The 13,079-nt window shown below is 41.1% G+C and overlaps 1 protein-coding gene across 1 annotated transcript in view; it reads right to left on the reverse strand.

Moving 5' to 3' along the window:
• Positions 1-210: 210 nt before the first annotated feature.
• Positions 211-13,079, reverse strand: part of plekhf2 (pleckstrin homology domain containing, family F (with FYVE domain) member 2) — a 15,218-nt gene continuing 2,349 nt past the window's right edge. The window contains exon 2 of the mRNA XM_079165078.1: positions 211-2,031. Within this exon, the coding sequence (XP_079021204.1) occupies positions 1,286-2,020 (735 nt within the window). The 5' untranslated portion in view covers positions 2,021-2,031 and the 3' untranslated portion in view covers positions 211-1,285. The remainder of the gene's footprint in view (positions 2,032-13,079) is intronic.

The following is a 13,079-nucleotide window of genomic DNA, read 5'->3' on the forward strand; positions in this document are numbered from 1 at the left end:
GTGGGAGAAGAAGCTGTAGTGCTGCAGCATAGAGGAGGCGGAGGGGCGGCCATGTTGGCTGGAGCTGACACAAGAGGGGGGAGGAGTCACTGACTGGAAGATTATGATGAAAGACTGGAGGCTCCCTCCCTCCCTCTCTCTCTCTCTCCCTCCCTCTCCCTCTCTCCCTCCCTCTCTCCCTCCCTCTCTCCCTCCCTCTCTCTCGTTCACATGAAACTTTATTTGTAACCATTTCAAACTCTTTGTTAATGTCGACGTGTTGTAGTTCTTCAGGGCGTGGCGGCTTCGCTCCGAGTTAAAAAATAGTTAAAGGTGTCACCGCGTGTCATGTGACGGAGAACAAACCAATCACAGTCTTCTCTTAAATATCAGTCTGCGGTGAACACGAGGAGGAGAAGTTCATCACTTTAGTGGAAGAAACAGACTTTATAGAGATCTTTACACCATGTGACCTACTGCTAAATTACCTCCTCCTCCTCCTCCTCCTCCTCCTCCTCCTCCTCGTCATCATCGCAGCGTGCAGGTTTTGGTTAATTAGCACCGTGGATAAAAGGTTGAAAACTTTTTTGAATGTCCACTTACACTAGTTTTTAAATCTTTTTGTAATTATAATCGTCACGTTTCACCGACTGTCGATCCCAAACTCTCTCTCTCTCCGTCTCACGTGACGTTAAAGGCAAACGGTGGAGTTAGGGGGGTTTTGTGGGGGGGGGGGGCTGAGACAAGCGTCAGCTGATTTGTCAGAAGCAACAGGAAAAGCTCTGCGTTTAGCATAATATCTACATTTTGTTATTTATATTTTTAAAAAAAAGGGATCTTGACATTTTTGCTGGTGACGATTTTACAAAAATAGATCAGAAAAATACCAACTTCTACAAAAACAATAAAAAAAACACCGGAAGGACAGAAGAGAGAGAGAAAGGGCAAACATTTGCTTTTCCCTGCAGAAATAACAAGCAATCACCCTGTGTGGGTCTGGAGGAGGAGGAGGAGGAGGAGGAGGAGGAGGAGGAGGAGGAGGAGGAGGAGGAGGAGGAGGTGTGTTTTCTCATTAGCACCGTTGTGTTCTGTAGTGACTAATTGCAGCCCAATCAGGAGTCAGAAGAGTTCTGCTGGTCGACCAGTTAATTCCACGTTTCATTGTTTCAGGAAACATTTTGATCGCTGCTGCGATTAGAGGAAGAAGTGAAAATATATTTTGGTTTTGACGTGAATAAGTGAATAAATCCTCCGTGAGGAGAAAGAAACAAACAGAAACAGGCGTAGAGCGTAGGGGGGGGGGACCTCAGTCGCTGCTGTCGTCTTCGTCGTCGTCGTCCGACAGGTTGTTGAACTTTGACCCCAGCCGGCTGAAGGAGTCCGAGTGCGGCGCCAGCCCCCCCGACGTCAGCTGCAGGAAGCAGAACTCGCAGACGCGGACGGGTTTGGACGACTGGCTGGGCAGCAGGTGCTTCTTCTCCGAGCACGGCCCGCACACCACGAAGCCGCACTTCCTGCAGTGGTGGCGCCGGCTGACCGGCGTGAACTTCACCTTCTGGCAGCGCATGCACACCGTGGCCTCCGAGTCGGGGATCCACACGGCGGCGTGCTCGCCCGTCGGCGCCTTGCCGCTCTTCTGCAGCAGGTCCTCCACGCACTTCCCGATGTGGTTCATCCACTCGGACTTCTCGGTGGCGGTGGCGGCGTAGACGGCGAAGGACTTGGTGGGCGTCTTGATGAGCCAGCCGTTGCGCAGGTCGCCCTCGTCGGGCACCGTGGCGATGGTGACGCTCTCCAGCGGGATGATGTGCTGCTTGTTGTACTTCTTCTTCTGGATCACGATGTTGCCGTAGACCAGGATGTCGTTGAAGAGGAAGAACTGCCGCGCTTTGGGCTTCTTGCGGCACAGTTTGGTGAGGACGCCCTCGCCGATCAGCACGCGGCCGGGGATGACGAGCGGCTGGCCGGCGGCTCCGAAGCAGCCCTCCACCACCGCGATGCGCTTAGAGTTAGCCTCGCTGTTGGCTAGCCGGTCCACCATCTTCACCTCAGCTGGAGGAAACCGGAGACAGAGAGAAACGTTTAGGAATGCATCCGGTTAAATCTCAAAACCGCTTCTTTCATATCGCCCCAAATCTAATCAACCGTTAAATAAAGATGATGTGGAACATGAGGCTGATCTATTAAAGCTATTAAAGCTGAAAACATCGACTCGTACTTTAGTTCTCCAGTTTGAAACCCGTTGTGTTCATTAATAACTCGATTGATATTTAGCTGCAGAAGCAAATTAGCCTTAAATTAGAAGAAAACATGTTGAATAGCATACATTCAATGCTCCATGAATCATCAAGACAAACAATAAATCAGGAAGATGAACTGACTAAAGGTCAAAGGTTTCTCCACGTTCTGACTAATATCCTCCTTTAGAGATAACACGTTCTCCCACATCGTCTGTTCTTCTACTGAAATCCCACAAACCAGCTCTGTTCCTCTTTCATTTTAAAAAGAGCTCGACCGAACAAATCTTCATGCTTCAAACTGGAACTCTGTGCGACAACCTGCCGATCACGGCGATCAGAAAACCTCACTCGTGTCACATCTTCAGTTTAAAAGAAGCCGCTGACACCAATGATTGATGACTGATGATCCATATCGACAGACACGCATCTCTGATGTTTGATTACAGCAGCTGGTCTACAAGGATCCACAATACGTATTTTAACCACCGTCCCAAAAATCATTCAGTCAGTAAACCATCAAAAATACTAAATGTTATCATTTTACTTTGTTGAAGTAATTTACAGTGTTTATAAAAACACACGATTCTAATGATGTGGTTAGGAAACAAAAGATTGTATTTTTATGGATGAAAACCCTCCTAGCGACGAGTTCCTCCTAGCGAGACCCTCTTACGACGCCCCCCTAGCGACGCGCCTCGTGTGATCAGGGCCTGACTCTCATCATGTGAGTGAAATCTGTGCTAAACGGAGCAGAAACATATATATACATATATGTATATATGTATATATATATATATATGTGTATATATTATAACTTTGTATTTGATGAACGGGATGCTGATACTAAAGGGTTTTACGTCTATGAGGAGTAAATCTGGAACATGGAACACCGCTAACGAGCCGGTCGGACGCTGCCCTTAACCGTGCTAGTCAGCCAGTAGATACCGGTGAGCCGGGGCCTGGTTTCCTCAGTGATCTGCACACTAATGACACGTCAGCCCATCGCCGGGGCAACAGGCCGACCGGCTCCCACCAGGCAGACAGAGATGAGGGCACGAAGAGCAGCGAGGGCACCGGAGAGGAAGAGGCATAAATGTACAGGCTGGAGGCTGTGAGAGCAGCAATCACAAGCAGACAGAGGGGGAGGAAACACGCAGAGAGGACACGCTGCCTGTGCTTCTGCCGTCACGAAAGAAACATAGAGATAGTTTCCTCGTATATAGATTCAATTTATAATAAATAAATAAATAAATATAGTTTCACCATCTTAAATCACCTTTAATTGATGGAACGACACATGGAGATAAAGGACCAATAGTAACACATCTTTGTTATTCAGATTAAGGCTTTTATTATCAATGCATTGTCTGATTATGTCTTCAGTGGTTTAATCAACGTGGTCAATAGAACGCTCGTATTGTTCAATCAACAGTTAATTAGTTTATTCAATTAAAATGATATAAAACCGAGAAAAGAAAAACTGACAAAACATTAAACTATAACCAAATTATTATCCATCCCTCCATCTCTCCACCACCTATCCCTCCATCCATCTTATTCACACTATCGTTTAAAAACATTATTATAATAAATATGTGTGTGATTATAGCTGCTTTAAATAAGCTGCTACGGCCACAGAATCCAGAAGATGTCCAAACACAGAACTCTGGTTGCATACATCTCTTCTTCATGAATTGTCCTCACAATATAATCAAAAGGAAACCGATCAGAGTGTGAATACGAGTACTAGCATCTAGAATCCCAACGGTATCCATCGACTCAGGTCAGGGTTCAATACGTCAAACACAAGACCACTGACCTGGTCTGGAGTTCAGCTGAAGCTCATGTCCTGAATCCAATTATAGAAAGAAGTGAGAGGAGTTCAGGCTCTAGTTCTAGTTTAGTTAGTCGTGTTTAAAACTAGTCATTTCCCTCAAAGACCATCCTCGCTGAAAATAAACTATTTCCCAATGAACCATTTGTTCTTTATTTTATTGAACATTTCTTCTGAAACGATCTCTACGTCATCGTTTTACCTTAAAGTCTCTTTAGACAAAGTACCTGCCAGCAAATAGCAGATTAGGCAAATACATGTGTGCTGATTTCTATTTTACATGTTAAATTAAATGTTAAATTACATTCCAGGAAAATCAGAAAACAATTAGCAGGAATGTGCACATCTGTGAATGAAAGCTTGAACCAAACGATCACATTTACCGTTTGATTATCTGACGACATGTTTAGTCTAAATGTCAGAGAATACTGACTGATAATCCAAAACGATATTTAAATATTCAATTCAAAACGATGGGAAACAGAATAAATAAAAGAATGTTTCAATATCATGAGGACTTAAACGATGAATTACTTATTAAAGGTAATATATTAAAGGTAAGATTCCACAGATTTAAGAGCTCAAACAACCTTCTCTCACTCATAAGCATCATTAACTATATTATCTATTCAGCTCCTCATCCCTCCCTCCAGGAGGAGGTGAGGAGGAGGTGTGTTGTGGTCCACGTGGAGGTCTGCAGCTCGTGGTTCTGAATGTTAACGACCTCGCGTTACAGGAACCGCTTCAGACGAGTTCTCAGCTCACAAGGTGAAGACTGAAGCAGTTCAAATAACAATATTCACTTTATATGAACTATAATATGTAAGAAAACAGCTGAATACATTCAGGCTGCACGATGCTTTTATATCAACACTGACATCACGATTATCACATTTAAACAACAAGAGCCGGGCTTTCATTGTACATGCTACGTTCCTTCAGCGCGTTGCTTTCGCAGTATATTGTTCTTCCACTCCGGCTCCTCCTGTTACTTTAGTCAACACGGTTTTCTGTGATCGTAGCACTAATATTCTGTTCATGTCTCAGTCCATCGTCTTCATTTAATGGTAAACGAGACCAACGTCTAAACCCAAAGAAATGAAGTGAAACTGTGGTGAAGAGGGTTAAAGCACGAAACTCAATAAGCCAAATGGCAAAGAACAGCATCACGGTGTCAGAGCACATTTTATGATATTATTTAATCATATTTATTTATTTGTATTTATTTTAAACCTCCATCAGGTGAATATCAAAGAGGAAGAGTTCAGGACATTAGTTAGCAGCTCACCAGCTGCTGCCGCCTACTAGAAAAAGGAGGAAATTGGGTTTTTCAACTCTTGCGGTCTGAAAACTGAGAAGGAAGGGAAGCGATGAGTCAGGAGCTAAAAGAGAGAGAGAGAGAGAGACGATGACGAGTGAGTGAAGAGAGAAAGAGAAGCCAACAACAAGGAGAGTCGTTGTTGAAGTCTTTCTGTGATGAAGCTGCTCTCTGAGACACCAAGAAGAAAAGAAACAACAAACCGCTTCCACCGTCCAAGAGTTTAATTAATAAGCATTTTACTTTATTCTGCACCAACAATTAAAACATTCTGCAGCCACGTGGGCCACAGACAGAAGATCATTATTTATTTATTCATTTATTTTATTTAAAATGTATTTTATTTTATTTAACTTTTATTTAATTTAACATTTATTTTATTTAATTTAACATTTATTTTATTTAAAATGTATTTTATTTTAATTTATTTTATTTAACATTTATTTTATTTAACATTTATTTTATTTAACTTTTATTTTATTTAAATTTATTTTATTTTATTTAAAATTTATTTTATTTAACATTTATTTTATTTAAATGTATTTAAATGTTTTTAAATGTATTTTATTTAAATTTATTTTATTTTATTTAACATTTATTTTATTTTATTTTACATTTATTTCTTTTTATTTTTGATAGAAAGTCATAATTATGAGATAAAAAGTCATAACTATAATTATGACAAACTGCCGTGCATCACAAGCTGTAGTTTACAGCCCAGCAGGTCCTGAGTCCGGCTCTCATCTTCTGTGAACGCTCACGTCTCCTCCTGCAGGAGATTCATTGTTTTCAGCTCTAATCTTTAATTAAACAACAGGTCATAGAATATGACTACTCTGCATTTCATAACTATCACCGGAGGGAAAAGGTTCAATTAGAGGATCTGAAGCTTCCAACATGTCTGAGAACGTCCAGAGTGACCTTATTTAAGAGGTCGTGTAGAGAAGAAGAATCACTCACATCTTCTCCTGCAGTAAAGGGCTTCAGTAGAAACAATGGAGTCCCTTTGTGTTATATTAAATATATATTAAACTACTCACTCAGCTCAGCACAAACACTCTCGAGAGCTCTGGAAGAGACTCTCATGCGTTTAAACATCTTAAACCGCAGTGATCAGGTCAATAATCGGAGTAACAACAGACCGACATCGTGTTAAAGAACAGCTCAGTGTATGTCCACGCTCTTATTGTGAAAGGTCACAGGGGTTTTATTACTTCAACACTTAGACTGACATCTCTTCAGAGGGAAAACTACTTCAAACAAACAAGAAGGTATGATACTAATATTCTAAAACGATAAAAGCACAATAAACAATTCTCAGAGGCTAAAAGCAAAACGTCGTTGATCACGTGAAGCGTTTAAGTCTTTGTTTTTAGCTGCTAGAAGCTCAGAAATGAGTAAATGAGCGAAACGTTTCCAGCAGTTTGCTCCGTTCAGTCTCCAGAACGCTGACACGCTCCACAATTAAACTCTTTTCCATTCAAAGATCACACGCGATGATGTCAGCAGAGACATTCAGAGTGAAAGCGTTACGCTTCGTTTCACCCAAAGACAGAACTAAAGGCCGCGGCATTGTTTTATCTTAAACGCTCGTTTACGGCTTCATCGCTGACCTACGACCCGCTGAGAAGACTTTCTTCTTCATGGAAGATAAACGTGCTTCCTTTAAGCGGCAGACATTCAGCACTATTTCCAAATCCTGGGCACAGACTTATTTTTTATGAATAATCAGATATTTTATACATTTACTGATGTGGCAACAACATTAATGTCAATTATTAATGATTTAGTTTAGAAAAATCATCAGTTCAAAGAGTTTATGAGGTCTGATTAAAAACACACAAAGTGATTTAATTTACTAAGATATACAAAAGAAAGAAAAGCAGCTCAACATGTCACTTAGTCATAAAGATATTTATCATAAAAACTACTCAGTCGGGCAATGAATCCTGTCAGTTGTGGTGAAATAATAAGAAGTTTCTGTGTCAGTGGTTCTCTCAGGAGACAAACGCTAAGAAAGAAGGAACTTCACGACCAAAGAAAGGTGAACTCCTTTCAAACATGACGACAGTAGAAGCTTCTGGTCCCGAGCGGGACGACTGAGTTCTGGGTTTGTGGGAGAAGAAGAAGAAGAAGAAACAAACGGAGAGGTTTGTGATCTGATGAAGAGACGGAAACCTGTTCAGACCGGAGCTCACTTTAGTTTTCACCGTCAACAGCCGGGAGAGGATTTAACCACAGGTTCAAACCGATCAGTGAGTCAGATACTCCGACTATCCGATCAGTACGCGTTTAGACACGCAGAAGAAGAAGAAGAGTCTCAGTGAGCAGCATTAACCACAGAGATCTTTCTTCTTCTCCTTGTGAACATAGGTTTCCTCCAGTGTTTACAGATGTTTACAGGCGAGAGAGAGATTCACACCTTTAAAAACACTAAAGTTTGATTTATTATGAGCTTCGTTGCAGAGCAATCTGACAGGATGTGAGTGAGGACACATAATAATCCTTTAAATTATCATTATGAATTATTATTACTGACGGCTAGAGCCTAGAGATCTTCTGCCCAGCAACAGGTTCATTTTTAATTTTTCGCAGGTCACGTCGGCACACATGAGAAACATTTATGTTAACATTTTAGAACGTATTAATATACCGTTTATATATATATATATATATATATATAAATATAATGTAACTGTCCGTGCTTCAAAGTTATACTCTGATATGAACTTTAGGGCATGCCGCTCAGTCCTAGAGTCACTTTGGGATTAATTGATTAATTGATTAGCTGATCGTCTCTGGTAGAGACCTGTCAATCACAGTAAGCCCCGCCCCTAAAGCATCCCCTGCTTTATGGTCTGTTTGACTCTAAATGGACCATCATGTACTAAATGAACATCATGCTGTATTGAAGAAGACTTGAAACTAGAGATTGAGACCATAAACTCATGTTTACAATGTTTACTGAGGTAATAAATCAAGAGAGAAGTAGAGTCATTTTCTCATAGACTTCTATACAACCAGAGGAGTCGCCCCCTGGTGGACACTAGAGAGAATGCAGATGCAAATTGATGCAAATAGTCTCTGACTTAATGTCACTCTTTAAAAACAGGGAGCCAAACATCGTGCAGCGACGTCTCATATTTGAGTGTGAAATGAGGCCGTCTGGTTTAGTTCAGGGTAAATAATAAAACTCTCCGTCAGATCCTGGTCTGTGGTTTAAACACACACCAACCTGAAGTGGCTCATAGTTCAGAACTCAGAGTTTAGAGTTTCTGAGGAATGTTCTCCGAACAAACCTCCATCCGTTCTCTTCATTCTGCAGCTTTAAACCGTTTCAACGCAAATAAACCCGACAGGTAAGGAAAAAGAGGCTCTGGCCTTTAGTTCGGGCTTTAGTTCGGGCTTTAGTTCGGGCCTTTAGTTCGGGCTTTAGTTCGGGCCTTTAGTTCGGGCTTTAGTTCGGGCTTTAGTTCGGGCCTTTAGTTCGGGCTTTCTCCGTCCTCTTCATGGTTAACTCGTGGCTGTTTCTGCACGCGCCTTGAAAACAAATAGTGTATTTTAATGACTTCATCCGTCAGGCTCGCCCACTCCTGTTCATAATAATAAAACAACAAAAACAGAAAGCTCAGTGAGACAGTCGATACGATAAATATATATATATATATATTTAGTAAAATAATTTGTAGGATCAACAAACAAAAAAAGCGACGACATCACATAAAAACCAGTCAGTCTGAAGTCCTAAAGGTGACGTAAAACTGTGAGGGATGTAAAATAAATAACAGATATTCAGTGTTTAATATTCCCACGATCTATTCACCATCTAGTCCTGAACAATGACACGTGTCCAGGAGGTTTGTTTTCTTATTTAACACGACTCACAGTAATAACCTGTGTTCAGGTTTGTGTGTGCGTACTAAATCTATGACTCGAGTTCAGTTCAATACAGGAAGTAAAGTATTTATCTTTTTACTGTTTTATTTTATTTATTTTATTGATTGATGTATTTATTGTATGTATGTATTGTTTGTATTATGTATTTTATTTATTAGTTTGTTCTTGTTGCATCTATTGTATGTTTTTATCAACGTTTACATGTTTTTGTTGGACTTCACTGTTAATAAATAAATCAAGAGAGAAGTAGAGTCATTTTCTCATAGACTTCTATACAACCAGAGGAGTGGTGGAATGTAACCGAGTACATTTACTCAAGTACTGTACTTAAGTACAATTTTAAAGTACCTGCACTTCACTTGAATATTTCCATTTCATATAACTTTAAACTTCTTGTCCACAACATTTCAAAAATGGACTTTTACTTTGAACTCCTTTATTTATCAACATCAGCTCCTCGTTAGGCTACTTTAAAGATTTACGTTAATATAAAATAAATAAACTATGGTGTATTTGTGTATATAACTTCATTATTTAGTATATAAAGTAGTAAAGAGTATCTCCACCTTCACCAGCTGCACCATTAAAGTGATGAACACATGAATAATAATCCGATGATAAAGGCCTTACCATAGATATATATTATTTAAAATGAGCCATTCTGTAGAATACGTTTACTTTGATAACAATACTTTTGTACTTCAGTAACCTTTTGGATGCAGAACGTTCTACTTGAACAGAGTTTGTTTACACTGTGTTCTAGTGAAGGATTTAATCAGGAACATAAGATCCAACGGCAGGAAATCAAACAAACCGACTAAACACATCATGCAGCAGGTCGCATCATATCCTACGCAAAGTTACTTTGTTTGTGCGTTTTCCAACGAAAGTCCAACAACACTGTCTAATTCCGCTCGTTACATGAACTCAAGTCTTTACAAAATAAACTTCCATCTTCACGGGAAAAGATTTCACAAAGAAAACTTCTCGGTTGTGTTTGGAAACGGTCGCGGTGTGTTGGTCAATAAACTAGTGAAACAACGTTGCTACTGAACAAAATAATAAACAGAATCTCAATCACAACACATACGTCAGGAATGACTTCATGTTGTGGAGACAAACAAGTGGAAAAGTAGGATTAGTGATCATTTATTTAACGAATGTCACTCAACATTTCTCTGCTCTTATTTGAAGTCAGTATCTTAGACTCTCTGATGTGATTGTGAGGCTAATTACTAATTATCTCTCACATTTAACTGACTGACGTCTCGGGTTTTAAATATCGTAGATGCTTACATTTCACTCCCCCGACAAACATACAGCAGAAGGGCTTTCACTTTAAAGTGACTATATATATATATGTGTATATATATATGTGTATATATATATATATATATATATATATATATATATATATACATATACATACACAGACACAATATTAACACCAAACGTTACAGCTTACATTCATTAAAACAGGTTTCTGTTTGGGGACAATTTAACAGCTGATGCCTGAGGAACTAATGCTGACCACAGGCAAACACTCATTTCAGAAGGATGCACTTTGTGTGTGTATAGATCTGTGTGTGTAGATCTGTGTGTGTGTATATGTGTGTGGATCTGTGTGTGTGTGTAGATCTGTATGTGTGTGGATCTGTGTGTGTAGGTCTGTGTGTGTAGATCTGTGTGTGTGTAGATCTGTGTCTGTGTGTGTGTGTGTGTGTGTAGATCTGTATGTGTGTGGATCTGTGTGTGTAGGTCTGTGTGTGTAGATCTGTGTGTGTGTAGATCTGTATGTGTGTGGATCTGTGTGTGTAGGTCTGTGTGTGTAGATCTGTGTGTGTGTAGATCTGTGTCTGTGTGTGTGTGTGTGTAGATCTGTGTCTGTGTGTGTGTGTGTGTAGATGTTTGTGTGTAGATCTGTGTCTGTGTCTGTGTGTGTGTAGATCTGTGTGTGTGTAGATCTGTGTCTGTGTGTGTGTGTGTGTGTGTGTGTAGATGTGTGTGTGTAGATCTGTGTCTGTGTGTGTAGATGTGTGTGTGTAGATCTGTGTCTGTGTGTGTGTGTATGTGTGTGTGTGTGTATAGATCTGTGTCTGTGTGTGTGTGTGTGTGTGTGTGTGTGTGTAGATCTGTGTCTGTGTAGATCTGTGTGTGTGTGTGTGTGTGTGTGTGTGTGTGTGTGTGTGTGTGTGTGTGTGTGTGTGTGTGTGTGTGTGTGTGATGGTATTTCCTGTCACTCCAGGTTTTCGGTTCAGCAGACCGTCGCCTCCTTTACAATAGAAACGCTGTACGAAGCTGCCGTCACACATTAATGGATCCATCAGTAACATCCCCATTCTGCTGCTCGTTACGGTCTGTAATAAGCTAAAGAACACTTTATAGGTGTGAAAGCGTAGTTCACACTTTAATTAATAATTACACCCGACGAACAAATAGAACGATCTGCTCTTCAACCCGACATCAGAGGAAGACACAGTTAAATACAAGACTTTACATCTTAAATATCCTATTAAAGACGGAGAGGAAATCATTAAAATCATATTTTAATGATTTAATGGCATAAATCTGATGCTTTCCTCAATAATCAGCGTCTGCATCACAGCACTGTGCTATTTGGGCGGCAAAATATTGTTTTGATACGCGACACGCCGACGCGTTCTCATATAAACGACTCGTATCGCACAAACATAATGAACCCAACGCTGTCCACTCGATGGTGTTCTGGTGTGCGTGAGCGTAACGGCAGCGGGAGGATTCACTGTCTGCTTTAATAAAGACGACTGAAGAGAGATGAACCGAGTGAAAACAGAAGTCGATGTTGAAACTAAAATGTTTTGCAATACGTTTTAAAAACGGCACTAAGGTGGTTTTGTTGTCTTTGTTTCTTCTTCCTCAGATAGTTCAGAGACTGAAGAGTTTAAACGCTTCGTCTGAGGCCACACAAGGAGGAAACAAAGAAGTGAAACTCTGACTTACTACGAAACAACAAGTGCTGTTTAGTAAGCGTTGAGTAAAAGCTGCATGCGGCCAGAAAGGAGAAGGAGAAGTGCAGATGTTGAAAGTCCACACTGACTACACACTCGTGTCCTTATGTGAGGTTCACACAGTTCTATTCAAAGCATTTCACTGATAATAACTCAAGTAATAAATGTGAATTAGCTTCAAATGTCTACCAGCTGTTAGTGAAGCGTTTCCTGGCGAGTGTGTGTTTAGTCTTCTCGTGTTAGTTGATAGTATTTATTATCGGTGGAGGAGTTTATTCCTCTAATCGTTTAGACGTTGATGAGTCGTTTCCTCCTCCACAGAACCAAACACACGAGCAAGCAGGCATGTAGTGACAGAGCATCCGTTAGGGATGGAAGAGAGGGTCATGTGACAACAAGCCACTGAAACTATGACTTCAGGAAGTGAACACAGAGAGCGGAGAGGAGAGAGGAGGAGAGAGGAGAGAGGAGAGGAGGGGAGAGGAGAGAGGAGAGAGAGGAGAGGAGGAGGAGAGAGAGGAGAGGAGGAGGAGAGAGGAGGGGAGAGGAGGAGAGAGGAGAGAGGAGAAAGGAGGAGGAGAGGAGAGAGGAGGAGAAGAGGAGAGGAGAGGAGAGAGGAGAGGAGAGGAGAGGAGGAGAGAGGAGAGAGAAGAAAGGAGGAGGAGAGAGGAGAGGGGGAGGAGAGAGGAGAAAGGAGGAGGAGAGGAGAAAGGAGAGGAGAGCGGAGGAGAGGAGAGGAGAGGAGAGGAGAGAGGAGTAAAAAGAGGAGAGTAGGAGGAGAGGAGAGGAGAAAGGAGGAGGAGAAGAGGAGAGGAGGAGAGAAG

The sequence above is a fragment of the Pholis gunnellus genome, assembly GCF_910591455.1.
Source record: "Pholis gunnellus genome assembly, chromosome: 8".
NCBI lineage: Eukaryota > Metazoa > Chordata > Actinopteri > Perciformes > Pholidae > Pholis > Pholis gunnellus.